This window comes from Natator depressus, chromosome 26 (genome assembly GCF_965152275.1).
Source record: "Natator depressus isolate rNatDep1 chromosome 26, rNatDep2.hap1, whole genome shotgun sequence".
Lineage (NCBI taxonomy): Eukaryota > Metazoa > Chordata > Testudines > Cheloniidae > Natator > Natator depressus.
In genome coordinates this window covers 11,208,917-11,231,324 of record NC_134259.1, presented here as the reverse complement: position 1 = coordinate 11,231,324, position 22,408 = coordinate 11,208,917, and the positions used below count along the sequence as shown (strand labels likewise).

The 22,408-nt window shown below is 47.4% G+C and overlaps 1 protein-coding gene across 1 annotated transcript in view; it reads right to left on the bottom strand.

Annotated features, from left to right (window-relative positions):
* The window catches only part of TGFA (transforming growth factor alpha), a 40,123-nt gene extending 34,512 nt beyond the window's left edge, over positions 1 to 5,611 (bottom strand). Inside the window, exon 1 of the mRNA XM_074940038.1 lies at positions 5,505 to 5,611. Coding sequence (XP_074796139.1) covers positions 5,505 to 5,544 — 40 coding nt within the window. The 5' untranslated portion in view covers positions 5,545 to 5,611. The remainder of the gene's footprint in view (positions 1 to 5,504) is intronic.
* Positions 5,612 to 22,408: the final 16,797 nt, after the last annotated feature.

Sequence of the window (22,408 nt, the reverse complement as noted above, 5' to 3'; positions counted from 1 at the left end):
CCAGTCTAAATCCCACTGAAATCAGCAGGGCCCAGTCGGCCAAAAGATATTTGGGCTCCTAACTTCTATACATTTCAATGGGAGTTAGGAGCCAAAATACCTCTGGGGATTCTAGGCCCAGGAGTATTTCAACTGACTTCAATGGAAATTGGACCAGACCTCGTGTCTCCAGTTCAAGATGAAGATGCAGATACAGTCTAGAAACAGTGTCATTCCAACATGTTTACTGTTCCCATGTAAAGGAACATGATATTAACATTCTGCCCTTTTAATTATAAGCAGACAACAACCCCTCATTAAATTAAATCTGCCCTGCAATGAATTAAGAGTCTGAGTGGCAGTTCTATTTAGCAATCCATCATCAAAGACCATCCCTGCAAGCAAGGAGTGGCTGAGCAAATAACCCAGAAAGGGACTGAAGCCAAGTGTCTGTTGGGTCTTAAATCTAAGGAACTACAGATTACTTATTTGAAAGTGCATTGTTCAGTTATTATATATTTAGTATACAGCACAGTAAAAGAAAAATCAATCAGTTACAGGCATGTGTACAGCGGTGTGTTGGTGCTGTAATTTTAGTTCCTAAGTTTCATTAAACAGCAGTATTGGTGACAGTTCAAAATTGATTCCTTCCATAAGCATTAAAATGAGAGGGTGAAAAATATAGAAGACAAGGATTACAGCTGAGTTGAGACAAAGGCCCCCAGGTATCTGTACTGGGACCAGTACTGTTCATACATGAAAAGGAAAAAAGTAAACATTGGAAGTGGCAAAGTTTGCCGACGATACAAAATTTGGAAAGATCTTGGAAAGATAGTTAAGTCCAAAGCAGAGTGCGAAGCGTTACAAAGGGATCTCACAGACCTGGGGGTTGCGCAATGAAAACAGCAGATGAAATTCAGCGTAGATAAAGTGCAAAGTAACATATCGGAAAACAGAATCCCAATGATACATCCGAAATGATGGGATCTAAGTTAGCGGTTACCCCTCAAGAAAGATTTCTCTTATGCAGCAATGGCTACATTAAGCGTACATCACTAAAGCGGTGGACAATAAAATATAAGGCACTATATAAAGTATCAATATAATACTACAACTCTTGTTTATTTGAGCAGGAACACGTTTTTTGGTCGTGCTATAAGAATATAGCAGACAGCAGCATTTTGGAGATTGCTTAGCTTATAGATTTGGGACTAGAATGAATTCTATGAATCACAGTCTACAATTCTAATTGTAGCCTCCAAGACCTATTCCGACAGAAAGATGTTTCTCAGTCTCTCCCTCAGAGGCATGTAAACTTGCATTACAAGGCTCTCTTTTGGTGTCCAAAGGACCCAACAGCACTTTTCACAAGAGCAGCCGTGAGGAAGCCTCCATCACAGCCAGACTGTAATGCGAAGAATCACATTCCGCCTGGCTGAAGTTCCCCAGAGAACTGAAATACTTTGCATATAATACCCTGGTAAACAAACAGTTCAAGTTCCCGTTGAAACAGTCCATCTTTCCATAGCTTAGCCTGGGCTCCCTCATGCAAGATGCTGAATACCCTGCATTTCCTATTTCAATTGCGGGAAGCTGAGCAGGACCTCAAGACTGAGCTCTAATTGAGCTGAGGCAGAGGATAGAATGTTGTTTTGCAATTAGGACTATAGGTAAAATATTAACCCTCTGATTGCTCCTTGGCTGTGGCTGCTGGGCTATTCAGTTAATTGCCAGCACCTCTCTGAAGTTCCTTTGCTCTGGGTGATCTCTAGACCCGCTGCTCTGACATGCAGCCTTAATATCTGTAAGGGTAATTCTGCTAATCCTGCACTGGGATGCAGGTAAACTTATTTAACTTTCATTTTCTTTTTAACTTCCATTCTATTTTTACTTTTAAGCTCCAGAGAACACAGCTCCATTGGCAGCAGCTGTAATTATGAAAGATAAATGAACACTAACACATTTAGGGAGACACCAGCTTCTCAGAGCAGGTGCAGAGGAAATTCCTGGCCACCACAAGCAGAGACAATACATATGAGAGAGCTGTGGACTGAAGCACCACACACTGCATGCTTGACAGAATGATTATGAGATGTATTTTACAGTCTCATTGGCTGAATCAAGCTCCTCTTTCTGAGCCAGAAGAGTTCATGGTCCCGTTTAATAGGAGCAAGAGTTTCTCTGGCTAGGAAATTCAAGCCAATCAGATTTTCATTGCTAACAGAGTTCTAAGACCACCATCCTCTTTCCTCCTCTTCCACTTTTAAAGAAAGTCATTTATTAGCTGGCAGGGTGACCAGATGTCCCAATTTTATAGGGACAGTCCCAATTTTGGGTTTTTTTTTTCTTACATAGGCTGCTATTACCCCCCACCCGATTTTTCACACTTGCTGTCTGGTCACCCTATTAGCTGGCTTTCCTTGCTACAAGGCTACCACAATTTAACTATCGATTGCATGGATGCCTGGTCTGAACTTCCATCCTTACACAAAGCCCAGAGAACAGCCTAAGAGAGGTGTCCCTATGTATCGGTCTGGGTTTTCAGAAGGGCCGAACACATGCAGCTCCGACTGACACTAACAGGATCAGCACCTCTGAATAACCAGTCCCGACCAGCACATCATTAGGGAGCCTGGATCAAACTGCTGACCCATCAGGGCAATACTTGATTCTTCAGAAGAAAGCAAAATCGCCTCATTGTGCACCCAGAATTTTAACAGAGCTCAGTTTAAGTTTAGTACTCTTCAGAACTGGCATTCAGGCTCAAAACAGCAGTCCTAATTATTCTCTCTCAACCCTGTATAAGTCAGGAGTAACTCCATTACCACTGACCTACAACAGCTCAAATAAGAGGAAAGTCAGGCCCCACTTTTACCACTTGGCTATTTTTTTTTTTTTTTGGGGGGGGGTAAATCGTCAAAGCAAAAGGCACATTCTGTGCAGATGCAGCTCTCCACAGAGCTGTACTCAGAGCTCGTATGCCCTGGTGAAGATTCCCAGCTTTGACTCAATGCATTGATGTGGTTTCGACCACAAAGATTTTGCATAGATACAGCTACCCTGGTACAAAAATCCTTCCTCTAGACAAAGTCTCAGTTACACAGAAATAAAACCCGAAGGGGCTGGAATTATTCCAGATTTACACCACTGTAAAATGTGATATCAAGATCTGACAGTGTCCATAGAGGCTTCTGATCCAGATTTTCCTCACTGACCTCAGTCGAGTTATTCACAATTTACACTGGTGTAAGGAGGAGGATGTAAAAACCCAACAGAGCTAAGTAAACTGAGGCAATGTTTGTACAGCACCTTCCATAGCGGGGTTTCTGGTTCACAACTAGGGCTCTGAAGTGCTAGGGTAATACAAATAAGAAGTAATACCTCTCTCCTTGGCAGAGCAAGAAAGTTATTTCAACTCCTGACAAGCACAGATTTTCTAAAAAAGAATGAAGTAAACTGCAGCAACTCATTGAAAAGTTCTTCCCAGTGTGAAATCAGCAATTTCCATGACAATACCTTCCCTACAGCAGCCAGGGAATCACAGCGCTTACAGGCCCACTCAGGGGAGAAGTTTCAGAGTAACAGCCGTGTTAGTCTGTATTCGCAAAAAGAAAAGGAGTACTTGTGGCACCTTAGAGACTAACCAATTTATTTGAGCATGAGCTTTCGTGAGCTACAGCTCACTTCAGTGGACGGATGCACTCAGACCACAGCTTCGTTTCCAGGCCTTGTGGACTTCTAGGCACAGTCTACCCTCAGCCTTCAAAGACCTGCCACAGAGGAGGGCAGGTGCAATAGCTGTGAAGACATTTGAGGCACCCACTCTGCTTAGGAGGCAGTTGCTGGTAAGGACACATACCCACTCGATAAGCTTTAACTTGCAATGTTTTTGAGCCATGGGGACCAACCTGCCAGTGCATTTCCTCAGTGTTTCACCTTCTGTACGCAAACCCCTGTGAACAGTCACCCTCAGTAAGCTTGGGCCCAGCCAAAAAACACACATCTAGCTATTAAAATCTGACCCCTTCCCCCCTTTAAGAGCATAATGTTGAAACCGCCCATGCACAGAGCTCCCACTGACTACAGTGCAAGCCAGAACATCCATTGGGCTCAAGTCTGTTCAGAGTTTTTACACCTGTATAACTCCACTGATTTAAACAGAGTTAATCCCAATTGACGCTAGTCCAACAAAGAGCAGGATCAGGCTTTGGCGACTTCTAGGAACTCCTTGTGCAGTGTAAACGTGCATGGGGTTAACCCTTTACAGGATTGGGACCCTAATATTCCACTTTTCACAGGGATTCTCTTTCAGTTACAAGGGAAGCATACACACATGTTTCCAATGCAATAGGAAACACATGCTTCAGTTCATAGAATCAGAATATCAGGGTTGGAAGAGACTTCAAGAGGTCCTCTAGTCCAACCCCCTGCTCAAAGCAGGGCCAACCCCAACTATGTTCAATAGGTAACAAACTCTCCTCTTGTGGCATGCACACATACACTAAACTTTGTGTCATGATCTTGCTTTAAATTGCCCAGTGCTCGTTACACACCTAGTTTAAATTTTAAACTAACATTGCTAATCACCTAGTGCCAACCAGACCCAGTGGAGAGCAAACATGCCAGGGGCAAGCCACACAAGAAATAAATAGGCAAGCAAAAGATACCTAAAGGTATTTGCATTGTTAAATTCTCAGCCAACTGCTTGTTGACAAGCACAAACTCCAAGGGGGGGAAAATCACAAGGGCTCTCACACACACAGTGGACTGACATTCCAGCCTCCTTATTCAGCCTTGTCAGAAAACAATTGGGAGAAGACTCTCTTAAAAGCCATCAACCAGAGAGACACATTGCAAACTGAACATAAAGGGGTGCTGAATGGGCACAGGGGAGGGGCAAGGAAATTGTAGCTGGCTGAGAAAGAGTTAGAACTTCTAGATGAGTGATTAGCAAGCACCATATTCCATCTATCAGCAATTCCAGGATTTGGAAGGGGGGGGAGAGAAGCTCCCCCCACAAATGAGAACACCCCCAAAAGCTTGGGTCCCCTCCAGCACGGTTTTTAATTTTGTTCTCCTGCTTATATAATTAAGCCACAAGTCCCCTTGATTCATTTAATCCCCCCACCACCCCCACCCCTTAAAAGAGCAGCAGTTGAATACGCTAGGGTCAGAGTTCTCTTTCCATGGGAACCAGAGAAAAGTCAAAGCAAGCGGGTGTGTTTATGGCTTTATGCAGGAGCGAAGGCATGGACCGGGGCATGCCACCTGAGAAAGGGAGTTTGGAAAGCAGCGACCGAACGGGGTTGGGGTGGGAGGAAGAGTCAAAAGAAGGAGGAGGTAAAGGAGCAGGGGGGAAAGGGAAGGAGCGGGGGAAAGTGGAGCGTGAAAGAGAGGGAAAGCGGGAGACAAAGTGACCGAGAGAGAAGGGAAGGCACAAAAGGGAGGGAAAGTGAGGAGAAAGTGAGAGAACAAAGCCAAGCAAAGGCAGAGGGAGGCGCCCAGCGCCAAGGGGCTCGACCTACCCAGCGCGACCACGGCAATCTCCCCGGCGGAGCTGACCATTTTGCAGGCGTACCCCAGCCTGGCTGCGCCCGGAGTGGCGGTGCGCCGGTTCCCTCTGCTCCCTGCGGTGGGCAGGGCTCCGTCGCCGGGCGGAAATGGAGGCGGATTCACCTTTCAACCACTTGGACCTGAGCGGAGCCGACCATCACCCTCCTGCCCCCTCCGAGAGGGGCAAGGGAGGCGCCCGGGACCCGCGGCTACTGGAGACGCTCCGTGGAGTCCCGGGAAGGGGCAGGCGCTGGGGGAGAGGAGGAGGAGGAGGAGTGCGTGGGTGCGGGGAGAGATTAGTGCCTAGGCGTGGGGCGCAGGGAGATGCCCTAGCTAGGGAAGGGAGATCGGCCCCACATCGCTAGCAGCTGGAGAGAGCAGGGCGCACAGGGGCTTCCGTGCGCCTCCGCCTTGGGGAGCCCCAGGGGCGCAGCGCGTTAGGGCGCAAGCCGGGTCCCTCCCGGGATGATAGCGAGCGGGGCTGCCTCGCCAACCCACGAGCCCCAAAGTTCAGCAACTCCGGGGCCGGCAGCTGTGCGAGCCCAGCACACGGAGATTTTTATTGGGCAGCCCGTGATCGGTTTCCCAGTGGCTCCCCCTCCTGCCACCCACGGCCCCTCTGGCCATTACACCATAGATAGGAGCAGCTGGGAGCTGCCTCCCACGGCCCCTGTGGGTAGCTGGGATTGGGCCTTCAAGACTATGGTTTGATCAGCCCGAGAGCGCTCTCTCTCCGAAGCCTGCCGTGAACTCTAGGCGGCAGGAGAGGGTCAGAAATGTTCTGCCTTCTCTCATCTGCTCCCTCTTCTGACAGCCGGACCTATCAAGAATGGCTAAGGCACTTATCACCTGGCTATCTAAGGGCTTGTCTACACTTCTGATCACCGTGAGAGATTTGGCGTTAAAGTATCTGGCCTCCGCCTACAAAATGTTGTGTTGCCCCACCCTCTGGCCCTGGCACATGGGCGATTCACCTTCCTTTGGAAGAGGGTTTAGGGGGTTCACCTGCAGCCAAGCATGTGTGGATGCATCCTAAGGTTTGAGAATTAGAAGGGTTGAACTTGGCGAATTGCAGGTCCTAATGCGGTTTCCAATACGTCTGATCTCTTCGGATGTGTACAAATAAAATAAGTGTTGTAAAAATTATTTTATATTGATTTTTACCATTAGCATATAAATAGAGACCTAAAACAAGAGTCAGGGGATCAATGCATCCTCCCTGAAATATCCTTCAAAGAACATAACATCAACCTTTATATCCCCGTATTAGCAAACTCGTCACAGGAATAACTATCAAGCCTTCATTTTGCCTGGCGCTCAGTGACAATGGAATCTGTAGAATTGTAGTTTCAAAACTGACCCGCTTTGATTGTGCCACTGTGTTTGTCCAAGTATTCTTCATCTTAACACATCTTCCACTGCTGCAGCACCTTTCATCCTGAATGATCTCACCGAGCTTCAGGGCAAATATACAGACATGCAGCCACTTCTGGCAACCAGCTGCCACCTAACACATTGCACAGGTGGGGTGGAGGGGAAATTTTGCCTAGAGACAAACCCCACATCTCTCTTACAGAAAGTGCTCTGCAAACTTGAAAGTCCACCTGGGTCAGAGGGGATGGCAGCTGACAGAGAGCCCCTGGCCCCCCGAGAAAGCACAAAGGATGAAGGGTTAAGATTACCAAATGAGAAGAAAGAAGACTTTGGGTTAGGGTACTAGACCAGGGCTCAAAATATCTGGGTTCAGTTTTTTACTTTGCTACAGACTTCTTGTGCAAGTCATTCCATTTCACTGGCCCTCCCATCCTCGTCTGTAAAATAGAAATCATTTCCTTTGTCTGTTTAGATTGTAAGGTCTTTGGAACAGGGGCTGTCTCTTACTACCTGTATGTGCAGCCCCGAGCACAATGGGCCCCTGAGGTTGCCTGGGCTTCCAGGCACTACAGTAATACAAAGGAATATTCACGATGCTGAGATGTAAGCTTAAGCATCTAAGGTGTTTCAAAGCCAAAAGGTAGATGGTGCTCTTGCGACGAGGAGGTGCCACAGCTCTAATCACACACCGTAGCTCTAGATGCTGAAGTCGCTGAGTATAAATAAGAAATGCAACATGAGCCTGGCTCAGGAAAGCGTGTGTTAGTGGGAAGCTATCACACTCAGCTTTGCTCAGGACTCTTGCAAATCAAATGTCCTTAGAAAAACAGTATGCACTGAAAGGGCTTTGCCCTCTGTGGGCTGTGGTTAGTTTGTAGGAGGCGGGGATCAGGAGGAAACCAGGGAGCAGCCCTTCCCTTTGTGTATGTATCACGGATCCAAGACTCCCAGGTTGCATAAGCCACAAGAACATTCTTTCATTTAGGGCTGGCCAAGTGACTACGCCCCTTCCTCTCAGAGGCAGCTCTTACCTTGGCAATCCACGCCTTCGTTACCTCTAATGCAAGGGCTGGGGCTGGCCCTAGCCGTGAAAGCCACCTGGAAGCTCGGGTTTAGGCCAGAAAGCAGCTGCATTCCTTCTGCGTGGGGCAGGCTGGCAAGAGCATGACATTTCCTAGCTTATATGGCCAGATGGAACCAGTGTGATCATCGAGGTCTACATTACAGACCTACGTCACTCGGGGGGGGTGAAAATCTCTCCCGCCGGCATAGAGCGGCTACACGGGAGACCTGACAGAGATATAGCTACAGCGGTACAGCTGTGCCGCTGTGAGGTCTGTAGTGCAGACAAAGCCGCAGAGTGTCTTCATTAAAGCACGACAGCAGTGCAGCTATATTGGTGCGGCCATGTGGAGGCAGCGTTTTAAGTGTAGACATGCCTCTACTCTGACCTCCTGTGTAAAACAGGCCTTAGGACCTCCCTGAATTAATTCCTGTTTGAACTAGAGCCTAGTCTTTAGGAAAGCATCTGATCTTGATTTTAAAAATTGCCAGTGATGGAGAAGACACCGGCCCTCGGTACGTTATTTCAATGTTAATGACTCTCACTGTTAAATATTTGTTTAAACTTCTCCAGCTTCAAATTCCAGCCCCTGGATCTGGTTTTACATTTGTGTCCTCGGTCGATGAGCCATCTGTCATCAATACACCTTTTTTTTACTGGCTGACAACTGACTGCTGGGTGGAATTCATGACATACAAAGCTCTGAACAGTGCAGACCCAAGTTACCTTTAAAACTTGCCTCCCCACTGTATAGACCAGGGGTGAGCAAACTATGGCCTGGGGGCCACATCTGGCCCTTCAGACATTTAAATCCAGCCCTCGAGCTCCTGCCGGGGAGGAGGGTCCGGGGCTTGCCCCACTCCACGTGTGCCATGGCTCCGCATGGCTCCCGGAAGCAGCGGCATGTCCCCCCTCTGGCTCCTACATGTAGGGGCAGCCAGGGGGCTCTGCACACTGCTCTCGCCCCAAGCGCTGCCCCTGGCTGGCAGCCATGGCCAATGGGAGCTGCAGGGGTGGCACTTGGCACAGAGCCTCCTGGCCGCGCCTCTCTGTAGGAGCCAGAGGGGGGACATGCCGTTGCTTGTGGGAGCTGCTTGAGGTAAGCGCTGCCTGGAGCCTGCACTCCTGAGCCCCTCCAATGCCCCGACCCCCTGCCCCGATCTCACTCTCCAAACCCCTTGGTCCCACCCTCCTGCACCCCCTCGGTCCCAGAGCCTGCACCCCTGACACCCTCCAGCACCCCAACCCCCTGCCCCAGCCCTGATGCCCCTCCTGCCCTCCGAACCCTTCAGTCCCACCCTCCTGCAGCCTAGAGCCTGCACCCCCAGCCGGAGCCCTCACCCCCCCCCACCTGCACCCCAACCCCCTGCCCCAGCCCAGAGCCCCCTCCGCACCCTGAACTCCTCATTTCTGACCCCACCCCAGAGCCTGCACCCCCAGCTGGAGTCCTCATCCCCTCCTGCACCCCAACCCTCAATTTCATGAGCATTCATGGCCCACCATACAATTTCCATACCCAGATGTGGCCCTCAGGCCAAAAAGTTTGTCCACCCCGGTATAGACTGTGTTTGTCTAGCATATAATATCTAAGTCAGCTGGATTTTGTGAAGCAGGGCAAATAGCAAATCCAGCACTGGACAAATTCAGCCCAGGAGCTACAAGATTCCAGCAGCGAAGTCCATCTGGAATGCCTGCTGGATTGAGAGATTGTAGGAGTGCAAAGAGGCTGCGATTTCCCCTTGGTCAGGGAGCCCTGCAGGTGGATGGTGCTGGCAGAAAAAAAGGGCATAACCGGCGTGGGGAGGGGATGCACTGGTTCAGCATGTTCCCCCAAGAGCATGTTCCCCTTGGGACAGTCCAGCAGTAGCACCTCCAGTGATGTAATGGTAAAAAAAAAGAAAAGAAAAAGAAATGGGTAAACTAACCTAACCTCCATATTCCCCAAATGAGAAGTGGGTAAACCTGTAGTTATCCTTAACTCCAGTACTTCACCGCTAACAGCAATGCTGGTACCATCCTTCACCCCCCTCACCCCGAAGGGTGAATTCTCTTCTGGGGTGCCCAATGCTGGCCTGTCTCACCTTGTGTGAATCCAGCTCCTCATGCGGGGTACTGAGAAACCTCCTTTCCACGCCATTGCCAGCTCCAGCCATTTTCTGACGAGTCTTGTGATATTTGGTGTTTTTCTTAATGCCTCAGCCCCTAGAATCGTGTGATTACAAGAGAATCTCAGCTTTCATGTAAATAAAGAATAAAGAGAGTTTCTAGGCCTCAGGGCTATGCAGAAAAGCCAGTAAATGTGAACCCTAAAGTCTCAGAAACTAGAAGGCAAATAATCCTCCCTGCCCCAATTCGAGATCTTTGCTGGCCTGACTCAGAATTTTGGAATGTTGGGGGGGCTGGCCCTGTGACTTCCCATTGCAAGGATCTGCTTTCCAACCCCTACACCCTCTTTTTAAAAATTATTCTTAGTCGTAGTATGTTGCCGTGTTTCATTTCTTCCGTTGGTGAAACCCCACAAGTCATCAGGGAAGTTGTGACTGCTGGGGGCGACTTTGGAGGTTACCGATGCCAAGGAAGTCCCCGCTGTGTCATGGTCTGTGTGGCCACACTGATACCAGTGTGGCCGTTACGCCACTGAGATAACCCCCTGGCAGTGCCAAGACATGAAATGTCTCTGCGCTGGATTGCCCAACAGATGCTCAACTTTCTAGCCACTGGCAGACAAGCCCAAAGAACCACCCTGGTAACAGCATTTAAAACGCATGCAAACACTGTTATGTTATTTCCCCCTGGATTTCCTTCACAGCCCCTACCCCCTCACACATGCCGCTTGCCACATAATTTATTTGTAAATAGAAGCTTCCTCCGTTGCAATCAGCCTCCCTCTCTTGGGCTGATTCATTCGCGGAAGTGCTTGTTGCAGCCTCAGAATCACTGAGCAATACTGAGTGAATCAGGGCAGATTAGCAAAGCCGTTTGGAGGGGTGGGCTGGGGGAGATATCTTGATAACCAGCGGTGATGAGGAAAGCATCCCCCCCTCCTCCACAGTGTGGGAATGATACGTTGAATGGGGCTTTGATTGGGCAGAAAATTTTGTAAAGCTAGCTGCAGTCTGTGTGTGTAAATCATAATATTTATTTCTCACACACCACTTTTCATCCACAGATCTTCAGGTGCTTTACAAAAGGTCAGTATCAGATGTCCTATTTTATAGAAGGGGAAACTGAGGCACGGGGGGAGGCAGGGGAGCACTCATGCCCAAGGTCACCCAGCAGGTCAGTGGCAGAATGGGTAACAGAGGGAAGTTCAGGCTCCTACACTCGAGTCTCTCTGCTGGGCCTGCCAATTTGGAGAAGGTGTTTCTGACACTAACACGTTCCTGCTCAGGACTGAACTGAAACTACTGATTTATTAAAAAGAAAAGGCGTACTTGTGGCACCTTAGAGACTAACAAATTTATTTGAGCATAAGCTTTTGTGAGCTACAGCTCACTTCATCGATAAATTTGTTAGTTTCTAAGGCGCCACAAGTCCTCCTTTTCTTTTTGCGAATACAGACTAACACGGCTGCTACTCTGAATACTGATTTCTTGCATGTCGGACTCTGCAAAGCCTTCTGATGGCCTGGGTTTGACTGAGTACCAGTCTGGGTTGCCTTTGACCCAGAGACCAAGACTTTCAAGGCACCGTAGCCCATTACTGGGCTGCTTTCAACTACCTGAACGGGGGTTCCAAAGAGGATGGAGCTAGACTGTTCTCAGTGGTGGCAGATGACAGAACAAGGAGCAATGGTCTCAAGTTGCAGTGGGGGAGGTCTAGGTTGGATATTAGGAAAAACTTTTTCACTAGGAGGGTGGTGAAGCACTGGAATGGGTTCCCTAGGGAGGTGGTGGAATCTCCATCCTTAGAGGTTTTTAAGGCCCGGCTTGACAAAGCCCTGGCTGGGATGATTTAGTTGGGGATTGGTCCTGCTTTGACCAGGGGGTCGGACTAGATGACCTCCTGAGGTCCCTTCCAACCCTGATATTCTATGATTCTATGATTACCTGAGCAGTCCTTTTAGTTTTTACATTTATTTTGGATTTTTACAATTTCCTACTATTACGAAACAGCGGACAATTATTTACTTGTTTTCCCCAGTTCTTGGCAAGTCTTAACTGAAAGGCTAGAAGCAATCTCAGCTTTCTTCCCAAATACTTATGCCTTTGTTCATGGTTTGTTCCGTGTTTCTTGGTGAAAGCAGCTACTTTCAACAGGTAAGAGAAAACCTAAGGGCAAAGTTTACTTAGCTCAAAGGTTTGTTCCATTTCAGTGCTGACAAACTTGAGACCAAAAGTAACTGCCACCTTGTTGTCTAGTGAGCCCATGACTCTCCCTGGAGAGTTTAAAAAACAAGGAAAGCAATTTTAGAATGATGAGATTTGTTACTTGTATCACAGTAGCACCTAGAGGTGTCAAATGAGTCTGGGACCCCATTGCACTAGGTGCTGTTCATACACGAAGCAAGAGGAGTTCCTTGCTTGGAAAGGCATACAATCTTTATAGCCCAGAGCTGGAGGAAAGGAAGTAGTATCACCTCCAATTCACAGATGGGGAACTGGATACTGAAATGAATGGCGGTGGCTCCTTTGCTCTGGAGAGTTTTAAGGAGACATTCCCCACAAAGTCGCTATCGGGTGACAATTACTCTATGTCCAAAGTAAGGGGCCTCTTTGCAGTCTTATACTAATTACAGTCATAAGAACATAAGAATGGCCCTACTGGGTCAGACCAAGGGTCCATCTAGCACAATATCCTGTCTTCTGACAGTGGCCAATGCCAGATGCCCCAGAGGGAATTAACAGAACAGGTTATCATCAAGTGATCCATCCCCTCTCGCCCGTTCCTAGCTTCTGGCAAACAGAGGCTAAGGGCGCCATCCCTGCACATCCTGGGTAATAGCTATCCTCCATGAATTTATCTAGTTCTTTTTTGAACCCTGTTATGGTCTTGGCCTTCACAACATCCTCTGGCAAGGAGTTCCACAGGTTGACTGTGCACTGTGTGAAGAAATACTTCCTTTTATTTGTTTTAAACCTGCTGCCTATTAATTTCATTTGGTGATCCCTAGTTCTTGTGTTATGAGAAGTAGTAAACAACACTTCCTTATCTACTTTCTCTATACCAGTCATGATTTTATAGACCTCTATCATATCTCCCCTTAGCCATCTGTTTTCCAAGCTGAAAAGTCCCAGTTTTATTAATCTCTCTTCATATGCAGAGGCCAAGATTTTGCCTAAACTGCTCTCTGCTCAATTGTACGGACAGATGCCCTAATCATTTAAACCCTTATCAGATGGGATTTATCAATGCGGAGGTAGGAGTGATATTATTCTGCTTCTTTGCACAGGTGAGAAGATATCAAATTAATGGCAGGGGGGTTGAGGATATGAGCTAAATGTCACCTATTCTGACTGTTCTCTTGTGTTCTCATGCACCACAAGGCCTATGCGCTGCTTAAGTTCCACTTAAGGCCATATGATTGACGTGATTCAGTGCCACGGGGCTGGCTCTCAGCACATGGGTGAATGTCACCCTTTAGAAGAGCCAACCCGCAAAGAAAATCAGCTGCTCAATATTCATGACATAAGAACGGCCATACTAGGTCAGACCAATGGTCCATCTAGCTCTATATTCTGTCTTCCGACAGTGGCCAGTGCCAGATGCTTCAGAAAGAATGAACAGAAAAGGGCAATTATCTAGCGATCCATCCCCTGTTGTCCAGTCCCAGACTCTGGAAGTCAGAGGCTTAGGGACACCCCCAGCATAGGTCGCACCTCTGACCATCTTGGCTAATAGCCATTGATGGACCTATCCTCCACAAGACACAACTCCCTGTAATCTGTGTTTAAAATATGCTGAAGTGGCAGGAAAAGAAAAAGTCCGTCTATACCCTGTAGCCAAGCAGCACTTAACATGGAAGCTGTGTGTTTTTGCCCAACATAAAAGACTCCAGCCGTGTGTTTATTTTGGATTATAAATGTGAAAATGAGGAAAAGCAAAAACACTGAGTTTTTCATTCTAACCCCCTTCCCCCCCCCCCCCCCAACCAATCTCTTGCACAAAAAAAGCCAGCTAGATTTTTTTGGCTTGCACCGTGAATAAAAAAATCCATCTGTCTGGAGCAACCAATGGAGTCTTAAGAAGTTCCCCTGTTTATTTTTTTAATGTGTGATTTTAGATAAATATATAATATAGATATAATATATTTATTTTAGATAAATAAGATAAATATTATGCCAAAGGTCAGGGCACGGGTTGTGTTGCTGCATTGTCTATTTATGGGTACGTATTTCCATCCCCTAGGCCTATCAGTATAGTGGCCTTTTAACTTCTGAGATAAACGTCTCAAATGACTGTGCAGCGTTTTGAGCCATGTCCTCCTCGTTAAACCCAGTGAGGTTCATGAAACTAAAGCACTGAGTAATGCCCTCAAAATGTACTGACTAGACTCATCTTTGAACCAGTTTCATGCAGTGTAGCTCTCCCATGAATGAATTGTCTGCCACATTGACTCTCCTCCCTGCTTGATCTCAAAGCACTTTCGACCATTCATAGATCTTAAGGTCAGATGGGACCATCATCTAGTCCAGGGGCTCCCCCCAGCACATTTTTTGGTGGCCTCAAAGTGTGGCCACCACCTCTTGCTGGTGGCCGCTCTGACAGTTTTCCCTAAAATACTTAATTAACTTCAGGAAAAACAAATAAATTTGGACATACACATGTCCAAATCATTGTAATTTATTTATATAGGGGTTTGTTTTGTTTTTTTGAAGACTCAATAATAAAAATAACGTACAGTTGTCTCTGCTTTTTACTGGACCTGAACAGAATAGAAACACAAATAAGATGCTTTGCACATTCTTGTGTTTTTTGTTGTTTCTTTTGCTTTTTGAGTTGTTTTTTTTCTAAAACATGCTAGTGATAGTTGTATGTTAATATCACCTCCGGCAGCCTTCCAGCTAGCTACTAAGTCTGCTGTGAAAAGGGATATTAACAAACATACAGATATCACTTTTCACAGCAGATTTACTCAGCCTCGGCAAGACCAGGGACAAATACAGCCCTGGATTCGGAGGTGAGTAGGAAGGTAGCGGGGTCAGGGGCGATGGGAGGGGGATGAGCCCTGGGGCGAGAGCCCGGGGGCCTGAGCCCGAAGCCCTGCACCTGGGGGCGGGAGTCTGCCACCGCGCGGTCACAGCCCAAAGGCCCACAGCCTGAGCCTGCTGCCCGCCATCCCAGGGCTGAAGTCTGACCCCCACCGCCTCCAGGAACTCAGTGGCTGCCTGCTCCTCTGGTGTTTGTCTCTCCAGAGGGGGGCAGGGCCTGCTGGTGGCCCCAGGAGGGGAGGGGCCACCCCCTCATCACCGCCCAGGGGGCTGTGGCTGCAAGAAAAACCCTTTGTGGCCACATGTGGCCACAGGGGCCGTATTTGAGAAACGCTGATCTAGTCTAATCTCCTGTGTAAAACAGGCTATAGAATTTCACCTGGTTTCACTTGTGTTTGACTTCAAGCATATCTACCAGAAAGGCATCCAGTCTTGAGTTGAAGACATCAAAAGACAGAGAATCCATTACTTCCCTTGGTAGTTTGGGCCGGTGGTTAATCACCCTCATGATCAGAAATGTGTGCCTTATTCCTGGTTTGAATTTGTTTAGCTTCTACACTGGATTAAAGTGTCTATGAAGATACTTTGACGCTGTAATCAAGTCACCTCTCAATCTTCTGTGTGACCAACTAGATGCTGACAGCATTGTTTGACAGCATTTCCTGAGCCCTTCAATAATTTTTATGGCTCTTCTATGCACCCTCTCCAATTTTACAGCATCCTTTCTAAAAACGTGGACACCACAACTGGACGCAATATTCTAGTGTCAGTCTCACTAATGCCATATACAGAGGTAAAATCACCCGAGCCATCTCAGAATCAGTGGTCAACAGATTGGAATCTGTTCCCGCTGGGCATAATTCACACCAGTGCGGAAGGCTAGCATATGGCCCCATAAACAAACACCCAAAGCCTCCGAGATATTTAGGCACCTAACTCCCATTGATATATCCCTTGGAGGATCTGGGCCAAAGAGCCTTTCATCTGTAGATTCCACAATTTACATCATGCCCTCTGTCAGTATTAACCTAAAGTCATTCATCACCACTTGAAAGGTTTTTGCTGGTTCATGTTAAATGGATTGGTTTCAGTCCAATATCTAATGAATGAATGTCAACGGTGAGAGGAACTAGTCGGTGCATATGCATATCCTGCCCTCTGCTGGGTGGAATCAGAACTGCCCAGCTGTGATTCATAGCTCCTATATGCTAACTGAGATTCTCCGTCTACTCAAGGGGTAGGGGCTTGGGCTTTCAGAGCAGGAGGATTCGAACTCTAGCTTTTCAGTTGCCATAAAGTTCCGAGTGGCCACGGTGAGCAACCAGGCAGCCACTAGGAGACTATGGGTTTTGTCACATCCTCGCAGAAACCACTTCTGTGCGGGTGACGTGGCAGACTCAACAGTGGGATCGAGGTCTGAATGGGCCATGAGGACTGAACTCCCTTCCACCCTTAGCAGTGCCAGGTTTGTAGCACATTGGTGGGGGAAGTGGCATTATGCTGCTGGAGTCCTCCCACACAACACAGGTTAGTGGGGCACTCACTATCATGGGGCCTTACACCAACACCCCTTTACACTGCTCTGGCACCCACTTTAAGGGCCCCAGCGTGCTGTAAAGGGGGCTTTGTGCACATGAAAGTCAGGCCCTGTGGCTAAACAGAGGCCTTCAGTCTCCAGGTCTGGTAATCCAGCGCGAGGGAAACGAACGGCGGCAGGTCACAATGCTGGGTGCAAGCTGGAGCTTTATTTATCTGTCCTTGTCCTGCTTGTGTATCTGTCACTCACACTGTGCCTGCCTCCTTCCCCTGCTCCTGGCTAAGGCTGCTTGCACAGCTCTGAGAGAGCCAGGTCAGCTAACTGCCTAAGTGTTCGCTCCCCATGTGATGACCTCCTGTACAGTTAATGAGAACCCCGTCCTCCAGGGTGCTAAGTATCTTCAACTCCCACTTCCGTCAGTGGGAACTGGGGGTGCTTGGCCCCTTGTAGGATCGGGCCCTGGGTTCCTGTGTCTCAATATTGCAGCGGAACCGCCTGTCCACCTTCCAAGCTGCATCAGCTCTTTCCAAGGAAACATGACCACAGCTGATGTAAGGGGAGGGACTGAGCCGCACAGTGCTGACGAATGTGGGAAAGGAAATACACCTCCTCTCTCAGGGCAGCGGGTTAACCAAGGGTTAAATGCTCCTTCTGGCCTGGCTCCAGCAGGAATGAGTCACTGACCAGAGCCACCTTGGGAGCAGAAAAGGGAGAAGCCAGGAGGATAACTGATGTGACTAAGACACAGTGGAATGGTCGGAATTCCTTCTGCCAACTACACCTGGGCACCATTTCCAGCCCGGCCCTTGGCTTGCGCAACATGTCTCGCTGTGCCCTGAGAACTGACTCATCTGGCTTTGGGGTAGGGAGTAGGGAAACCCTAGAGATCTGAAAGCCCTGGGCATTTCAGGCAACCTCTGGGAGCTTTTAGGGTGCGGCACTTGCTTTCTCAAAGAGTAACAAACCACTGGGAGATTCAGAAGGTATTTGCTTTTCTGCAGAAGTCGCCCGAAGCTCACTGACCCTATGAGATTGGGGCCACAGAAGCACCTTTAGCATAGACAAAGCTTTGGACTACCTCAGACTCATAGACACTACCTGGAGACTCATAGACACTTGTAACTTGCACAAATACCCTGAGTTTGGCCCACAAGGTTTGACAGAGACTAAAAGGTATGTTTACACTACAAAAAAAATCCCAAAACCCTGTGACAGCTAGTCCTAGAGCCCGGGTCGACTAATTCCGGCTCGCAGGGCTCATGCTACAGGGCTAAAATGGTCGTATAGACGTTCCCACTGGGGCTGGAGCCCAAGCTCTGAAATCCGGCGAAGGGGATGGATCTCAGAGCCCAGGCTCCAGTCTGAACAGAAATGCTATTTTTAGCCCTGTAGCGCAAGTCCGAGATAGCTGACCCGGGCTCTCAGACTCGTCACTGTGGGGCTTTCTTTGGCACCATAGACGTACCCTCAGGCCGGTTAAATTGGTGTCATTCACACGCTGTCAGGGCCAGAAGAAGATACAGCAGGGTAGCCTCCTTTAGAATCCCTTTGGCCTTCCTTCCGCTGGCTCTAATCAGTCACTAGCTTCCCAGGCAGGCAGCCGATTTTTTCTCCTCCCTCTTCTATGTCAGTGATTTGCTTTGGGCCTGATCCTGTCAGGCGCTGAGCATCCATTGGGATTGGAGGGCGCTCAGTCCATCTCCAGATCAGACCCTGTGCTACGCTGCCCATATTTAGCTTATTCTGCACTTTGTGGTGAATTTCTCTGCTCTGAGAACCGGTCAGCGGCCGGTGGCACGACTGTATTTTATGTAAACCAGAAGAATAATAAACTGCCCGGGACGTTGTCAAGGTCGGTGGGACCTGCTTGTTGGTTGATTTTGAAGCATCTGTTTGCAAAGTCCAAAAGGCGATGCGGAGATGCTAGGCAGGAGACAAGATTCAGGGAGCTTTTGCTGCTGCTCAGGGGCTTTTCATTCAGAGTGCCTTTGAAGGCCACTTGCAGACAGTTTTCAGGGGTGAAAGTCACTGAAATGCAGGGGCCCAGTACCAGGCCTGTGCACTACTTGAGGCTTCAATATGAGGGAAAAAAATCACCCAGTAAGGGAAAACCCAAGACTCTGGTTGGAGTAGAAGCTGAATGGCCTGTACTTGGTATATAGAACAAAAAGGTATGCCTGATTCACCACTGGGATCCTCTGGTTTAAGTTGCTGTCAGCACACTGGTGCCAAAGCATGACTGGAGTGATGTAGCAGTGAATCAGGCCGTGCATGCTTTGGTTTCAGAAGCAGATACAGAGTTCTTTATTAGCACTGTAAAGCAAAGGGGATCGGCAGCATTTTTGTTTGCAATGGAATGAAGCACGTCTTCCTGAGATCAATGAAGAGCTTATTCAAAGCCGGAGCCAACCTAATGATATGTACCAAGTTGACTGTGAGTGCACTTTCATAGCACAGGGTGTTTTGCAGACGCGCATCACGGTCTGACCCTCTCAGTGTCGCATGCCCGTGTTTTTAGAAATGGAACAACAGCGAGCGGAGTTGGGAACAACATGTGAGTGCAAACATTTCAGTTGGAGCTGACGGGGAAAGCTGTGTTTTGTTTGCATGCTCACATAACTCAAAAACACTGTGTTGATTTTGCTCAGAGTTTCAAAACAAAATTTTCTCTTGGGCTGTGACCAAGCATGGAAAATTTCAGTCTGAAAGGAATTAGTTTGACAAGGTTAGGAGCAACTGATAATGGTTCACATGAAAATGGAAACTATATATAAGCTCTGTGCACATTATTATGCTGCATTTTGATAGATAGATAGATAGATAGATAGATAGATAGATAGATAGATAGATAGATAGATAGATAGGGTGTATGGGGATAGATAGATGGGGGGGGTTATGGGGATAGATAGCTAGAGGGGTGGATGGGGATAGATAGATAGATAGATAGATAGACGACGTATATGGGGATAGATAGATAGATAGAGGGGGGGTTATGGGGATAGATAGCTAGAGGGGTGGATGGGATAGATAGATAGATAGATAGATAGATAGATAGATAGATAGATAGATGGACGAGGTATATGGGATAGATAGATAGATAGATAGATAGATAGATAGATAGATAGATAGATAGATAGATAGACGAGGTATATGGGGATAGATAGATAGATGTCTATAGACACAAGTCACATTGCAGTCTTGCAGTCACCACTGAAACCGTCATTCTGAGCTGGAATGTACAATTTGAAATTTGTAGCAATGCTATACAGCAGTTTAGGACAGGAAGGGAAGAAGAATATTGACTTCAGTTGATGTGACAGGAGGTATTTGGGGCAGGTAGAATGGAATAAACTCAGCTACAATTTGGACAGGGTACTGCTGCTAATATTTGGAATTATTTTAATGGCTACACCTTGGGTCTGCATCTGAATGATGGCCCGGTCAGCACCCTTTTTGCCCCCAGTACCATTCTGGCATACTTGTCCATGCTGGTTATTTTTTGCTAGACAGACATCACCCAGTGCCCTGAGGGCAGGACTGGGTGTCAGGAATTCCACACCTCCAATCCTGACTTTGACAGAGACACCCCCTATGACCGTAGCTGTTAGTTTCTTCATCTGTAAAATGAGGATAGCATCACTCACATCCCAAAGAGCTGCAAAGCTTAGCCAGGTTAATTTGCAGCCAGGGAAATTTAGGTTAGATAGCAGGAAAAATGTTCTAACTATTAAAATAGTTAAGGGTCCCGGTTACCTAGGGAGGTTGTGGAATCCCCATCATTGGAGGTTTTGAAGAACAAGTGAGACTAACACCTCTTAGGGAGGATATAGGTATATATCATCCTGCCTTAGCACAGAGAAATTACCCAGATGACCTCTTGAGGTCCTTTCCAGACCTACATTTCTATGATTAGTAATTAAGGTTCAAAACGGGCTTTGAAGATGAAAAATGTAAAATATTATCATCAGATGTAATTGAAAAGGCAATTCCACATGCTTTGCTTATTATGTCATTAAGGGTAAATCGTCGAATCAGGACTTCCCAGCTGTCACGATTCTGCACCCTATGGTTACCCAAGACTTCATGGTGCGGAGGGATGGCATTCAGGTGCTTCTGTTTCTAGTCTAAAAGAAAAAGGCCACTGTCATAGTTAAAAGAGAATTCTCCTTAACTGTAGCAGTACGGAGGCTAGGACACACCTGTGCACAGCTCTGACATTCCGTCCTCCATAGGGTAGTGTTAACTCATATGCCCAACCCTGTATATCACATCAAACAACAAGAGTCCATGGCACCAATTTCGTTGCACCTAGCAGGTCCTTTTGACAACAGTGATTATTTTCTCAAGCCAACAGCTCTGTTGGGCTGAAGGTGCAAATTCAACACTCTCCTTTTCGAACGTGCCGTGGTGAGGGGGTGGACAATAGAAATCACCCCCGAACTCGCTGTCTGGCTACCTCAGAGGCAATCGTTTAAAACCACTGCAAAGAAACCAGAGCGCAAAACTCTGCAGAGCATCACAAAAGGAGGCCTGATATCAGTACGCTGGGAGGTGAAAGGCTCCAGGCCAAGAGAAGGGAGGCTGTGTTTGAAAAATGACAATTTCTGTCTAGGAAATGTACGGTTCTGAAAGGAGCCCTTCTTCATGGGTTTCCAGGAGCCAGAGACCAGAACAAGAAAAGCCTTTGAATAGCTATGTAAACTATTCAGCAGGCTGCCAGCAAGACTGGAGCTGCTGAAGCCTAGTGGAAAATCTATCTGCACGGTCAATTGCAAAGCTCAAAACACATCCTAAAGCTGTTGGGGAACTCAAGAGGCTACCTCCTGGGATGCTGCATGAGGCTGTCCTTCCTTTACCTTAGGAAGGGAAAGTCTGGGTCCGAAACAGACTGATACAGTGCTCCCCACTTTTAATTTTTTTTAAATAGTCTTTGGCGGTTTCACATGCAGCTCACAGGTGCACACAGCGGCAAGATACACACTCTAGGAACAGTTTGTGGACGGAAAGCACTAAGGCCAATGGCACTTCAGCGTGTGCGTGAAGTTCAGCGTGTGGCTAAGGGCTTTCCCGAATCAGGGCCTCTCTTAGCATCCTCAGTGCAACAGAGAAGAATGTGGTTCGCTCTCTAAAAATTAACCTGCAGAAGATCATAAAAGGATTGTAAGCTCTTTGGGTCAGGGACTGGCTTTTCTGTTGTGTGTTTTTTACAGTGCCTAGCACAATAGAGTCCTTGTCCATCGCTGGAGCTCCTAGGCACATGTAATAAATAATAAGTTCCTGGCCAAAAGATCATTAATTCTGAGTAATACAGTGTGTATGTGTGTGTGTATGAGAGAGACAGAGAGAGAGAGAGAGATGGTACAGCACATATATAGGCCCTGATACACCAGATCATGAAAGCGTTTAAGCATGAGCATTTTGTATGTGTGCAACTGATTATTCCTTCCAAAGTAGTCCACTTAGGAAGGAACAATCAGTTGCACACATACGAAATGGGAAATGACTGCCTAGGAAGGAGTACTGTGGAAAGGGATATGGGGGTCATAGTGAACCACAAGATAAATATGAATCAACAGTCTAACACTGTTGCAAAAAAAGCAAACATCATTGTGGGATGTATTAGCAGGAGTGTTGTAAGCAAGACACAAGAAGTAATTCTTCCGCTCTACTCCATGCTGATTAGGCCTCAACTGGAGTATTGTGTCCAGTTCTGGGGGCCACATTTCAGGAAGGATGTGGACACATTGGAGA